This window comes from Austrofundulus limnaeus, unplaced genomic scaffold (genome assembly GCF_001266775.1).
Source record: "Austrofundulus limnaeus strain Quisiro unplaced genomic scaffold, Austrofundulus_limnaeus-1.0 Scaffold167, whole genome shotgun sequence".
NCBI lineage: Eukaryota > Metazoa > Chordata > Actinopteri > Cyprinodontiformes > Rivulidae > Austrofundulus > Austrofundulus limnaeus.
The window spans coordinates 265440-278154 of record NW_013952569.1 but is presented as its reverse complement, the minus strand read 5'-3'; the positions used below and the strand labels follow the sequence as shown (position 1 = coordinate 278154).

General features: G+C 42.5%; 1 protein-coding gene across 1 annotated transcript in view; it reads right to left on the bottom strand.

Annotated features, from left to right (window-relative positions):
• Positions 1–12715, bottom strand: part of cyp26b1 (cytochrome P450, family 26, subfamily b, polypeptide 1) — a 35401-nt gene that overhangs the window by 10256 nt on the left and 12430 nt on the right. The window contains exon 2 of the mRNA XM_014017397.1: positions 8938–9162. Within this exon, the coding sequence (XP_013872851.1) occupies positions 8938–9162 (225 nt within the window). The remainder of the gene's footprint in view (positions 1–8937; positions 9163–12715) is intronic.

Sequence of the window (12715 nt, the reverse complement as noted above, 5' to 3'; positions counted from 1 at the left end):
CACACACACACACACACACACACACACACACACACACACACACACACACACACACACAACGTCACAGCCTGACAGTCAATCAAACAGGGTTTTTATGCCTCGTCACCCCGGGACCATCCAATGGTGGAGGGAATGGGGGGATTGCTCATCACAGTCATTCTGCTGCACCACAAAAACGTGACTGTCTTCTGTAGCCTGCAGTGCACACACACAGACACACACAGACACACACAGACACACACGCATACACACAGGCACACACAGTTGTCCTAATAACGTCCATATGTCCTAAATTATGTGAAAGTGCTGTGAGCTGCTGGTTCCAGAGACATGTAAAGACTCTTTATTCTGTTCTCTGACCTCACTGCTACATCCATCCATCCATCCATCCATCCATCCATCCATCCATCCATCCATCCATCCATCCATTTAAACAAGCCATCCATCCATCCATCCAACAAGTCATCCATCCATCCATCCATCCATCCATCCATCCATCCATCCATCCATCCATCCATCCAACCAGTCAACCATTCATTCATTCATTCATTCATTCATTCATCAGGCCATCCAACCATTCATTCATTCATTCATTCATTCATCTGGCCATCCAACCATTCATTCATTCATTCATTCATTCATTCATTCATCTGGCCATCCAACCATTCATTCATTCATTCATTCATTCATTCATTCATTCATCTGGCCATCCAACCATTCATTCATTCATTCATTCATTCATCCATTCATTCATCTGGCCATCCAACTATCATGCATCCATTCATTCATCCATCCATTCATTCATCTGGCCATCCAACTATCATCCATCCATTCATTCATCCATCCATTCATCTGGCCATCCAACTATCATTCATTCATTCATTCATTCATTCATTCATTCATTCATCAGGCCATTCAACCATTCATTCATTCATTCATTCATTCATCCATTCATCTGGCCATCCAACTATCATACATTCATTCATCCATCCATTCATTCATCTGGCCATCCAACTATCATCCATTCATTCATTCATCCATCCATTCATCTGGCCATCCAACTATCATTCATTCATTCATTCATTCATTCATTCATTCATTCATTCATCTGGCCATCTAACAAACCATTCGTCCAACCATCCATCTATCCATCTATCCATCCATCCATCCATCCATCCATCCAACATCCTTTCATTTATCCGTCCAATCAATCAATCAATCAATCCGACCTACCGACCGACCGACCGACGCACCCATCCATCCATCCATCTGTCCAGTATATTCATGCTGTTGTCGTCACTTTGTATCTGAGATGTTTGTGTTCTCTGAGGGTCGACACGTCTGGGCAGCCAGGTGAATCTAACGCTTCAGTGCCTACTTTGAGGGCATTTTTTTGTGTGTTTGACTTTATTTTTTATTTGTTTTGGGGGTTTTTTTGTTTCTTTTTTTTTGTTGTTGTTGTTTGTTTTTTACCCTGTAGTTTTTTTTATAGCAAGACATTCAAAAATGTGACAGCTTTAAATTGTCATTATCTCAACTAAATGTCAGTAAATCTGTTTATATGTATTTATTTATGGGCATTCTGAAATGGGATACTCTGCCCAAAACCTGGATTTTGCTTTTTATTTATTTTTTGAAGCTGAAACAGTATCTTGATGCAAAGTTCATGTATAGCTTACACAATATTATCTATTGTCAAAATGTGCTGGACTTTCATTTTGCTCCATTCTTCAGCTGGAGATGAGAATAAAACCACCAGAAGCTGTCATCTTTAGAGCAGCAGTGTATTTATTTACCTAACATTTAAAGAATCCCTTTAGTTTGTGGTTAAACCTGGGGGTAAAAAAGGAGAGACCCAGTTTGAGCGCAGTTAAAAATGGTGGTGCCCTCTACTGGTGATGAAGAGAACTGCATTAAGTCAGAGCAGCTTCACCTCTTCCACACAGTTTTAAGTTTTTTCCCAGATTCACGTATTCGTCATCGTGACGAAGGCAACAAGAAGCGAGTGGCTGAAGTTGTTTCAAACGAATGCAGAGGACAGTTTCTGCTTCTGTTTTTTCTGCTTCTGTTTCCCTGTAATTTGGAGGCAGAAGTGATGGTTCCAAAGGAAAGAATAACAAAAAGGAAGAGGAGGAGGGGGGAGGTGATCTGTGCAGTTGAATGGGTAGAAAAGCGAGGGGTTTGTCAGAAAATGGAAAATAAAGGAACATTGTTCCGTCATAGGAACACTTTTCCACAGGTGGAGCTTTTTGACCTTCACTTGAAACCATCATGCCCCAGATTTTAAATCAACAACAGCTCAGATAGTTTGACTTTTATTTATGCAGCTCGAATTTTAAAGTGATAAGAAATCCCACAGTGAAAATACACAACAAAGGCCAACCAAATCTTTTATTTTTTAATAAGTTTGGCCAAATATAAGAAAAATTTCACACTTTGAGACAGCTGTAGGTAAACTAAACTATGATATTTTGTTTGAATATGAGATATTTAAAGATTCGACTATATTTCTCCAATCTAAACGACCTGTTGTGACAAATTTTAAAAGCCTTCATGATGCTTTAACTCTCTACAGCCACTGATGATTCTCTGACTGTTAACACTGCGCAATGCTAGCATGACGCACCTGCCACAGGTATCACACCTGTACATGTTGTTTTCATGACTTCAGGCGTTAAGCCATCCAGGCCAGGTCTACTTTGAAACCTGACAACCACGTTCAGCTCATAAGCTCCACATCACAGCAATGCTGCCACCATGTTCCACTCAGGACTCGATACCACCACGACGGTGTGGGGCACCAGCTAACCCAAAAAACCTTGTTCTGCAAACGCTAATCCACTAAACAGGTAAAAATATTAGTGGAAGCTAATGCTAACTGATAACCACCATAAAAAATATTTCTTCATCCACTAAACACAGCTAAAATCACAAGCATTTGAATCGCAAGATGTCAAAGATGCTTTGCACGAGGCACATGATGCAGGTGTGCAGCGCTGCATGTGTGAGGGACTATTGACTTTTTAGTTTTTGTCGTCTGCCTTTACAGGCACAGTGTGTAGGATTTTGTCAATTCTTTTAGCCAAAATTGAGATAATCACTATTGACAATAATAAAAACATGTCTAATCATTGCAGACAAAGACCTTGTTTTATTATTTTTACCTTATAAAAAGCTGTTTATATCTCCATGGTCGCGGGTCGCCACTACAGGCAGCCGCCATCTTGCACCGCCATCTTGTCTACGAAGGCTAATGAAGGACAAACTGCGGTGGCGGCGTCAAAAACGGTTTTAGTTGTAATACTATAAATGTAATATTTGTTGTCCGTCATTGTAGCTGGTATAATTTGACTTATTAAAGCTCATAATCTGACCACTTGAAACATCACTAGCCCTGAAGCTGCTGGTAGACATCGTGGTTGGAATTATCAAAGGTTTTTGACACCTGAGAGACACCGTAGAGTGGGGGTGGGGGGAGGACCAGGGAGGATGATTCAACCACTCAACCACTAGATGTCGCTGAAAACAACAAATCCTACACACTGTGCCTTTAAGTTAGCAGAACTAAATTTAGTGGAAGCCAATTAGTTCCCGAAGTTAGCAAAAATGAAAGCTAAATGAAACATTTGCTCCACTATTAGCTGTAAGCTGATTAGCGGAACTGTGTCCACCACTGTACAAACTCACTGTGGAAGTTTCATGCTTGTTTGAAACCATATTGGTCCAACTGCGCTCTGTTGAGCGTTCTGAGGCGTTAACTCATCCCTGAAGATCTCAACAAGACCACGCAAAGACCAGCCGTATTCCGGTGGTCTTCAGGGCTAAAACTGTTGAGTTGTGATGCATTACCTTCCTCTGCTAATCAGCCTTTTGGATCAACACATTCAGAAAAATATATTCTGTCCTAGAGATTAATTAAATTCTACGCCAAGATAAAGACGGACCATGGTGATCAGGTATCAGTTAAATCCTGTCCAGGTTGGAGCTGCGTGTTTGTCCCAGAAACATGTCTGTCATCTGGTTCCACCCAGTGGTGCAGCAAACTTTTTAAATGTCAAAGAAGTATGTGTCAGGCTTACGGCAAAATTTAGTTTGGAGCTAATAAAACAGTCCTTGAGCAGGCTGTGAGGACAAAGAATGGAAACTGGTCTTTAAAGTTTTTAATTTGTGGGTTTTTTTTGTGTGTGTTCATCTACGGCAGGAGTACTACACTAAAAGATCTCAGAAACTTGTTCAAAGTCAAACTGTGCACCAAGCTGAACAACTATCCTTTTGTTTTCTTATTTCTAATAAACAGATTGTTAAACAAGATAAAAACCAAATTACAAGCTACGACCTGAAAAGTTATTTAAAGGCAAAAAACTACTGTGGTGTTAAACTCTGGAGAGCTACACATTCAAGAAGTTTATTTATTTTTGAAATGGTTGAAATGTGTGTTTGCAGTTGAAAAATGAATTGTTTGATTTCAGGTAATCCTGGCAGTTTGGCTCAGGTTGCTCTGTAGTGGAAAGCCAGTCCTCTGTGGTTCTTTGAGAGGGTTAGTTTCCCAGCTCAACACTGGGTTATATGGAAACTGGCTGGCTGTGTTGATCCACTAAAGGCTAATGTGCTGTGTGAAGATTGTTTTTCCGAACCAAAACCGCAAGGAGGGCAGGCGTACGCGCTCTGGTCCAGTGGGTCATACAGTAAGCCAGTTTCATTCTTTCTCTCGGTCGACGTCGACTCGCTCCAGTCTGTTGAGTTAGTTTTATTACCCAGAAAACAGGAACGACCGCTGCCAACGCATTTCACACACAGTAACCTGCAGAAGCCATGAAAACCAGCCAGCTGCCTTCATACACTCTTACTAATCTCCTTTCTTTTAGTCAAAATATGACATTTAGATTCTTAAAAGGGATTTTCCCCCTTTTTTGTATGTTTTTTTTGGTGGGGGGTGGAGCCTGTTGGAGTTATCAGCAGTAGAATGTAGGCAAGTTAAGGCTATTCAGAGTTAAGCTACCAGCTACTCAGAGTTAATCTATCAACTGCTCAGTCAAGCTAACAACTACAATAAGTCAAACTAAGAGCTACTTAAAATTTACACAAAGCCAAATTAGCATCTACTTAAAATCATGCTAATAGCTACTCATTTAGGCTAACATTTACTTGGAGTCAAACTATCCAAAACTAAGAATCAAGCTACAGGCAGCTGGAATCAAAGTAACACGCTGTGTCCAAAACAGCAGGCCGGGTCCTCCGAAGGCCGAATTCGTCGGCCGCATACGTCACAGCGCCGCGACGAAGGACGTCCAAAACCGAAGACTCCTCCGATGCGGCCGACAAATACGTCCTTCCTTTTCCCCGAATCGAAGGACAGGTCCGATGGATACTTCCCGGCCCAGCATATCCCATAATGCATTGCGGCCCGACCGGAGATTTGTTTAAGCTAGTAATGGTGGACGAAGCGAGACAAAAAGAAACATTTTAAATAAAAATATGGCGATATAAAAATTTAATTTTTTYAGTGGTTGTAATTCTAATACTTTTATCATTTGTATAGACATGTTTTTAAATATTATTTTTGTCATAAAAAACGTGAAATAAACATGTACCTACAGCGGGTCAATTAGTTCTTCAAATGATACCTTTATGTTAATTTTATAGTTTTGTGATATTAATAATGCTAATATATTGATATTTTTAAGGTTTTGATTTAAGTTTGCATGTTTAGCGTCGTCACAGTTGCTAGGTGACATGACGTAAGGACGGGAGGCTAGACCGTCCAAATTCACAGCCTCTTTTTTTCCGGTCTTCCCGGTCTACCAAGGACCCGGCCCGCCTCGATCGGGTAGTCTGGGTCCTCCGGAGGACCCGGCCTGTCGTTTTGGACACAGCCACAGCTAGTTAGTTAAGCTAACAGCTTCTTAAACTTAAGCCATTGTGACTCATAGTCAGGCTATGGGCTAGTTAGTTAAGCTAACGGCTAAAATGAACTAAATGTTACTCAGAGTACTAAAGCTAACTGCTATTGCAAAGAAAGCTAACAGTAGCTGTGTTTCCATTGACTTTGAAAATGTGCAAATTAGAAGTTAGAAAAAAATGTGCTTAATGCAAACATCAATTTCGAAAAAACTTCTGTTTTTCGACAAAACATTTTTACGCTAGGATGAGGTGGTATTTCGACCGTATCGAAATCGGTGTATTTCACAAAACTTCAAAGGAAACACTTTTTTCGCATCACAGGAGTCACGTGATCAACAACCGGCTGTTTCTACTGGCGACGATGAAGAAGAAAACAACAGGAAGTAGAAGTAGTAGTAAAATCACCGAAGTAGCAAAAGAAAGTAATAAAATCACCGACTACAAATTCCCAAAAACATGGCATATGTAGCCGCTTCCAAGTATAAGGGGCTTGTCGCTCAAAAGCCTCGACGCCGACGTCTCCTCTGATGGCTGATGATGAGCGCTAGTGTCGTGGTAGCAATATGCATGTATTTACATCCGTCACCGCCATGTTTGTAATGACTTATCGCGAGAACAAACGTATTCACGTGACTTTAATAACATTTCTTACTTAATGGAAACACCCCATTTTGCGAAACTGTGTTTTTAACGTTACCAGAATATCGACAAAGTTTTGCGCACATTTGAAATGGAAGCGCAGCTAGTTACACTCGAGTTAAGATGAACGCTATTTGAAGTTAAGCCAACAATCACCCAAAAAAACACAACTACTTATAATCAAAACTACTCAGGGTTAGGTTAACCGTTACATAAAATCAATCTAAGAGCAAATGTGAGCTAAGCTAACTGCTACACAAAGTTAAGATAACAACTACACGGCCATGCTAACATTTAAATTATTGTTATTATTATTTTGTTTCAGATAGTAAACACTTCTGAGGAAATATCTTAGCAGTGACATACGTTTGTTTTGTCATACAGGTGAGGCATGTGGAGAAAACCACTGTCAGCATCGGTGATTTTTAGCAACACAGGATCAAAACTTATCTCTAAAAGCTAACTTTCTGACCTTATGTCCACATCTGTGTGTCTGTGTTTAAAACACGGTAATGTTCGGGTGTGTGCTCACAAGCTTCTGTGTGTGCGAGACCCCCACAGAAAGCTCCTCTTTGTGCCATGTCGGAGGCAGCCTTCCTAATCAGGGGTCATTACATGAGGTTAGTGAGGGGGGTCTCCAGGGAGAGGAGAGGGGATCAGAGCTCAGATTAGACCCAGCCGACCCCTCGCCGTCCCCGGGCACCACGGCAGCGAAACCCTACCCCACCCGGCTATAAATATGTGACCATAAGAGTCTGATTTACAGGAAAACACAGCAGACTCTGCTGCTTGTTCTCATCCTTTGTGTGTTTATCTGTTGGGTTGTGTGTTCATGCATCAGGTGTGTGTGTGTGAGAGAGAGAGAGAAGGGAAGGTATGTGGCCCCGGGGCCAAAGCAGGGAGGGGTAAGTGGCTGATTACCTGTAATGGTCCTCGCACAGATGAGACAGAGGAAGCAGGAGGGAGAGTTTAAAAAGGAGAAACAGATAATGGAGGATGGTCTCCTGATGTGGACGAGCAGAGTGATGGAGGTGTCGTTCTCATGCTCCAGTGGCCAAAACTCTGCTGATAAGACCGAATCCACGGGATAACTTTACACTTATCTGTCTGGTCTGTGTCCGGACAGGCTTTGACTCCACAGCTTTTAACAGACGAGTGCCTGCTTCTTATTCCAGAGCGTTGATACCGGGAATAAAAATCAATTCTGTGCTTTACTTTCCTCGTCCTAACCTAGTTTGCTGGTTGTGCTTTAGAATTACACAAACGGTTCAAAAGATTAACGGATTCACAAAAGTTCAGCCAAAATTACAATTAAGATTTCAGTAATAAAAATGTCCAAATCGTTTGATGAAAGAGTCAATTTATTCCAACAACTTACTATATTTATATATACTTCATATTGTGGTGGAAGAGTAAGTGTTCCTATAGGATTCTAGGAGCTTTGCTGTTGGTTGGGTCTCCCAAAGCAGCTTGGCCCTTAGTGACAGGACAGACAGTTGGACAGAAGTCTGCTTGGATGTGGGTTACAGGGAACCCACTTTGGAGTCAGGACTCATCAGCAATAATGATGTAAATCAGCAGCTTTTTCATGATACCATATTTTATCTATTTGTTTGGATGATGATATGGTGTTTCTCTATTAAAATCTTTCATAATACAATTTTGATTCAGTTCAATTTACAAGTCTGCGATCGACATGATCCGATATGTTTCGATCCTCATCGGGCATATGATGACGATATGATCAATGTTTTCATTTTGCTTCAATGTAATTAAATACTTAATCATTTAATAGACACATTGATGTGGTTATATCTGCCAGCAAGACTGGCAGGCTTTTAGGTAGGATTTTGGAATGAAGCATCAACATTTACGAAACTAACAGAAGTTCACAAAATTTACGTTGGGGGAAAACGATATGGAGAGACCGGGAGCGGAGATTGATGGAGAGGAAAAGAAAAACCAACTTGCGGGAAAATATCTGTTAAATCTTGGCAAACTCAAAGATCGGCATGGTGCCCTGAAGGGCTAAGCTAAAGAAGGCATCAGAAAACCAAACAAGGCATCCAGAAGACGTCCCAATGCCCGTGAAGCTAAAAGTCTGTTGACCAAGGATATGAGGCCTGGTTGGGTTCAGCTCGATTGAGTTATGTGGGTTTGCCTTCTTGTAAGACCATCACCTGCTACAGAGGACTTATGAGTGTGGTGCACAGTGCCATTGGTGGCAGCCAAAGGTAAGGACCTTGGTGATCTGACCCTGGCTTGAGCACTTCTCTAGTGCTGATGCTGCTGCCCCCACGACCCAACCTCACAACAGGAGTTGATGAACAGAGTATACGTCAGCCTTGTTCTTCCTCTCATTAAACCCTCGTTGTGTGTTCGACAGCGTAAACTCACCTTCCTCCTCTTGCGGTGGATGTCTCCGATGCTGTTGGCCAGAGAGTTTGGTCCGAGCAGCGTGGAGGTGCTCTGAGGCCAGTCCACCGTCACCAGCGTGTGCTCGCCCATCAGCACTTTACGGATGTTCTCAGCACCCGTGACCCGAATCAGAGGACGTCCGAGGAGGTGAGTCTTGAACACATTGCCGTACTTCTGCCTCCGTGACGCGTGGAAACTTGAACCCTGGACGAAGAGAAAATTAGTCATTTTTAAACTTCTACCTCAAAAAGATAAATATCAAAGAAAACTGTTTGGGAAGTCATTTAATCTCAAATCAAGGCTGATATTTACTGAAATCATCATCATTGTAAAAGCCAGCCAACCTGAATGTACCTTTGAACCATCTATTCCCAATCCTGTTGGCACATTAAAGAATATATAAATGTTTAAGCAGCTAAAGTGTTGAAAATGACTGAAACTTTCCCCAGTTTTGGTGTCGTTTTTCTCAGTTTACAGAGTCCTGGTGGTTGGTAAACCCACGTAGAAGCAGATCTGGAGAAAGTTGTCGAGAGAGCAGCTTTAACCCCGACTCCTAAAACAGTTCGGGTCATGGCAGAACGAGAGGGAGCCGACCCCAGAACTGTAAACGGGCTGTTTGAGGGGAAAAGTATATCCATCAGCCTGAGGGCAACTCACCGTGTCACGCGCGCACACACACACGTATACGACACGCACCGAGTGTCTGACGCTCGCGTGCAAGTATTCACACATACCGTACAACCTGGAGTACGCGCATGTTCAGGTCCACATACCTGACGAAATGCCTGTTTATGCACATAGCCTGGTTTCATACAAAAACACGCAAAGCTAACAAACACACGGAGGCCCAGCTGCAAATTGGCGTGACAACACCAACTGGTTTGACCCCAGTTTGCTCGAGGGGAAACAGATACTTGCAGCCAGGAGACGTGGAGAGGTCAAACATTTCAACAGGAACGCGTGAAAGAAGCAAAACCACGAGCTGCTGTTTCAGAATTCACTCCAACCCTTCCTCAGACACCTTTCCTTCTTAATTTCTGCTTTTTAAATACAATTTTTTAGAAAACCTGCCCGTATCGAGCCTTCGCTCTAATTTTAGACGATAGTTTGTTTCCTGTTTGAGACATACCTCTGGCAGTGGTGGTATGTTCTGTTTGTCTTTATATTTTCTTGCTCACCACTTCAGCTCTCACTGCAAAAAGTCTCTTTACAGCAATTCGGGTTTACCATGTCGCTTTTAGCTCCAACTATTTTAGTGAACCTCCAATAGTCAGTAAAATCAAAATCAAAATCTGCTTCAGTTTCCAAGAACGGTCAAAACTAAGGAGGTGTAAAAGTCCTGCCGGAACTACCTGCCCGTGAACGGATGAATGAAATTATCAGTTAAATATATTGAATAAAACTTGCAATTAGATGTTGAAAAGATAACTTTACTTTTGTACAAAATTAGTTGTATAGCAGAGATGAAACAGTACTTAAAAGTAAAAATAACCTAAACAGAAAATGACTTGGGTAAAATAAAATTATCTCACTGATTAGAAAAGTACTGAAATCATAAAACTGCTAAACATTTGACCATAAAATCACCATCTAATGGTTTTGTCATCAACTGAGAACTGCTAATTTGCAAATTTGTTACAAGAGACCGCCACCATTTCCGATGAACAGTGTGAGAACCTCGCCCCACCTTGGAGAGCTGCCTGTATTGCCACAGTTTCTTCTTCTATCTCCGTAAATATGAACGTTTGGTCTTTGTTTCCTTTTGCATCACAATGCCAGCTGGACGTGATGTAGGCCTTTTCTGGACCACATTCAGTATTAGCATTTTTTTCATGATATGTAGTCGAACGTAATCCCCTTGAAAATCTGGACTTCACTGTATTTGACCACCTTTGACTGTATTTTTAATAGCCTCAGTCAGCAGCTCTTCAGCAGAGCAGCTAAAGTTAAATTAGAGTAAAAACACGCCCACTAATTTCTGACCAATCACACGATACTTGGCAAACACCCCTGCAAGAACACAGCTCTGTGAAGAGCCGGTTCTTATGGTGCGTTCACACCAAACGTGATTTTAGCATCAGGAGCATCAGGTTTACATACAAAGTCTATGGTGGATGCGTTTCAAGCAGCGTCAGGAAGTGCTGCGGCGCCTCAAGCACGATTTGAACGATTTGAACGATCTGAGCGTTCGACGTGCTTGATGCTCAAATCGCTGAAGTTAGAAAATCTGAACTTTTGCAGCTCGACGCGCCGCGTCAACCAATGAGAGAGACTCCACTGTGTGACGTAGTGACATATTTCCCGACGGGACAGTTTACTGAATGATGTCCACTAACCTGAAACAGAYGGAGMGGAGCTCTTTAGCTGAAATCSAGTGCCTGCAGTCGGTGTCCTGACAGGAGATATCCTCACCAATGCGTGGCAGCGACTCATCAGACTGGACTCGGGACAAAAATAGTCCTGAAAGCGAGCTGTGAGCCTCTACTCTGAATTATCTGGTGAATTAATTATGAATTAATTATCTGATGAACGTGACATGCTCTTTCTCTCTGTAAATAAAGCAAAACCACTTCCTCGTCCGACATTAGAGCCCGACAGAGGAGGGAGGGGCGAGGAGGCTCTTCCCGTGCAGCGCTTCAAGAGCTGACCTGTATCTGATCTCAAAGTGCACAAGCTTCAAACTTCAGCGTTGGCTGCGATTTTGAAGCTGAAATAGCGTTCGGTGTGAACGCAGCATTGCAGTGTTTGCAGGATCAGAAAGACGTAAGAATCGTCCCACAGCTGCGTTAAGGCAGCGCTTATATTCGCGCTTTGGGTACGTGGACAAGGTGCGCGTCCACACTCTCCAACAACGTAGGTGTTTTCCACAGACAAACAATTTGAATGGTGCGTGGTGCGTGCAGCCTTTGCAGAGTTACAAAAATTCGGAGGTGCACAACCACGTGCCGGGACACCGCGCAGGGCCAACGTGCAAGGGTGGGGACGGCACGATTGCGTCACTATTGGCACGCAGAGTTCCTAACGTCTTGGAGTCTCCTGCTGGGTTTACGTCTTTTTCTACAGGTTTAATTCTCTGCAGGTTTAAAACAGAAAAGCTATCAAACGTTTGATTGGATACACCAATTCCTTTCCCGCCCACTTCCTCACATCTCTCGACCTTTTCTCACCTCTTCACGTTGACGCACCTCCCGTCTTTCTCTATTAAATTGATAACAGATGGCCCGGCCCATTCTGCTTTTAAACTCTGATCTCCAGACCTGCTTTTATAGAAGGAGAAAAAATGTCACTAATTAGCATTCTGCCCCCTCCGTCCCCCACCGGCACCACCTTTCCAGTCTGCGTTCGTTGTAATTGCACTTAAGCTCCTTCAGATGTTAAGACCTCTTTGTGAGGTGTTGACAAAATTTTATTTTCGCCACATGTTTACTCCGGGTTTCCCCCGATAAAACTGTCCTTAGAGTTGCAACGTCTGGTTCCTGTCGAAACGCAGCCGTTTGATTGTCGAATATTTGTTTACGTTAAAACCAGCCGACGTCACATTTTTATCTCAGATTTCAGGGATTTTTTTGTGTGTTGATCTCAAACTGTTGACCCTGAGCTGTTTTCACAGCTCCTGTGCACTTCCTCTTTTTTTGACACACACACACTCATTATCACGTACACATTAACGCACACACACCAGACTGGCGGCTGGTGTGTGTGCGTGTGTGTGTGTGTGTGTGTGTGTGTGTGTGTGTGTGTGTGTGTGTGTGTGTGT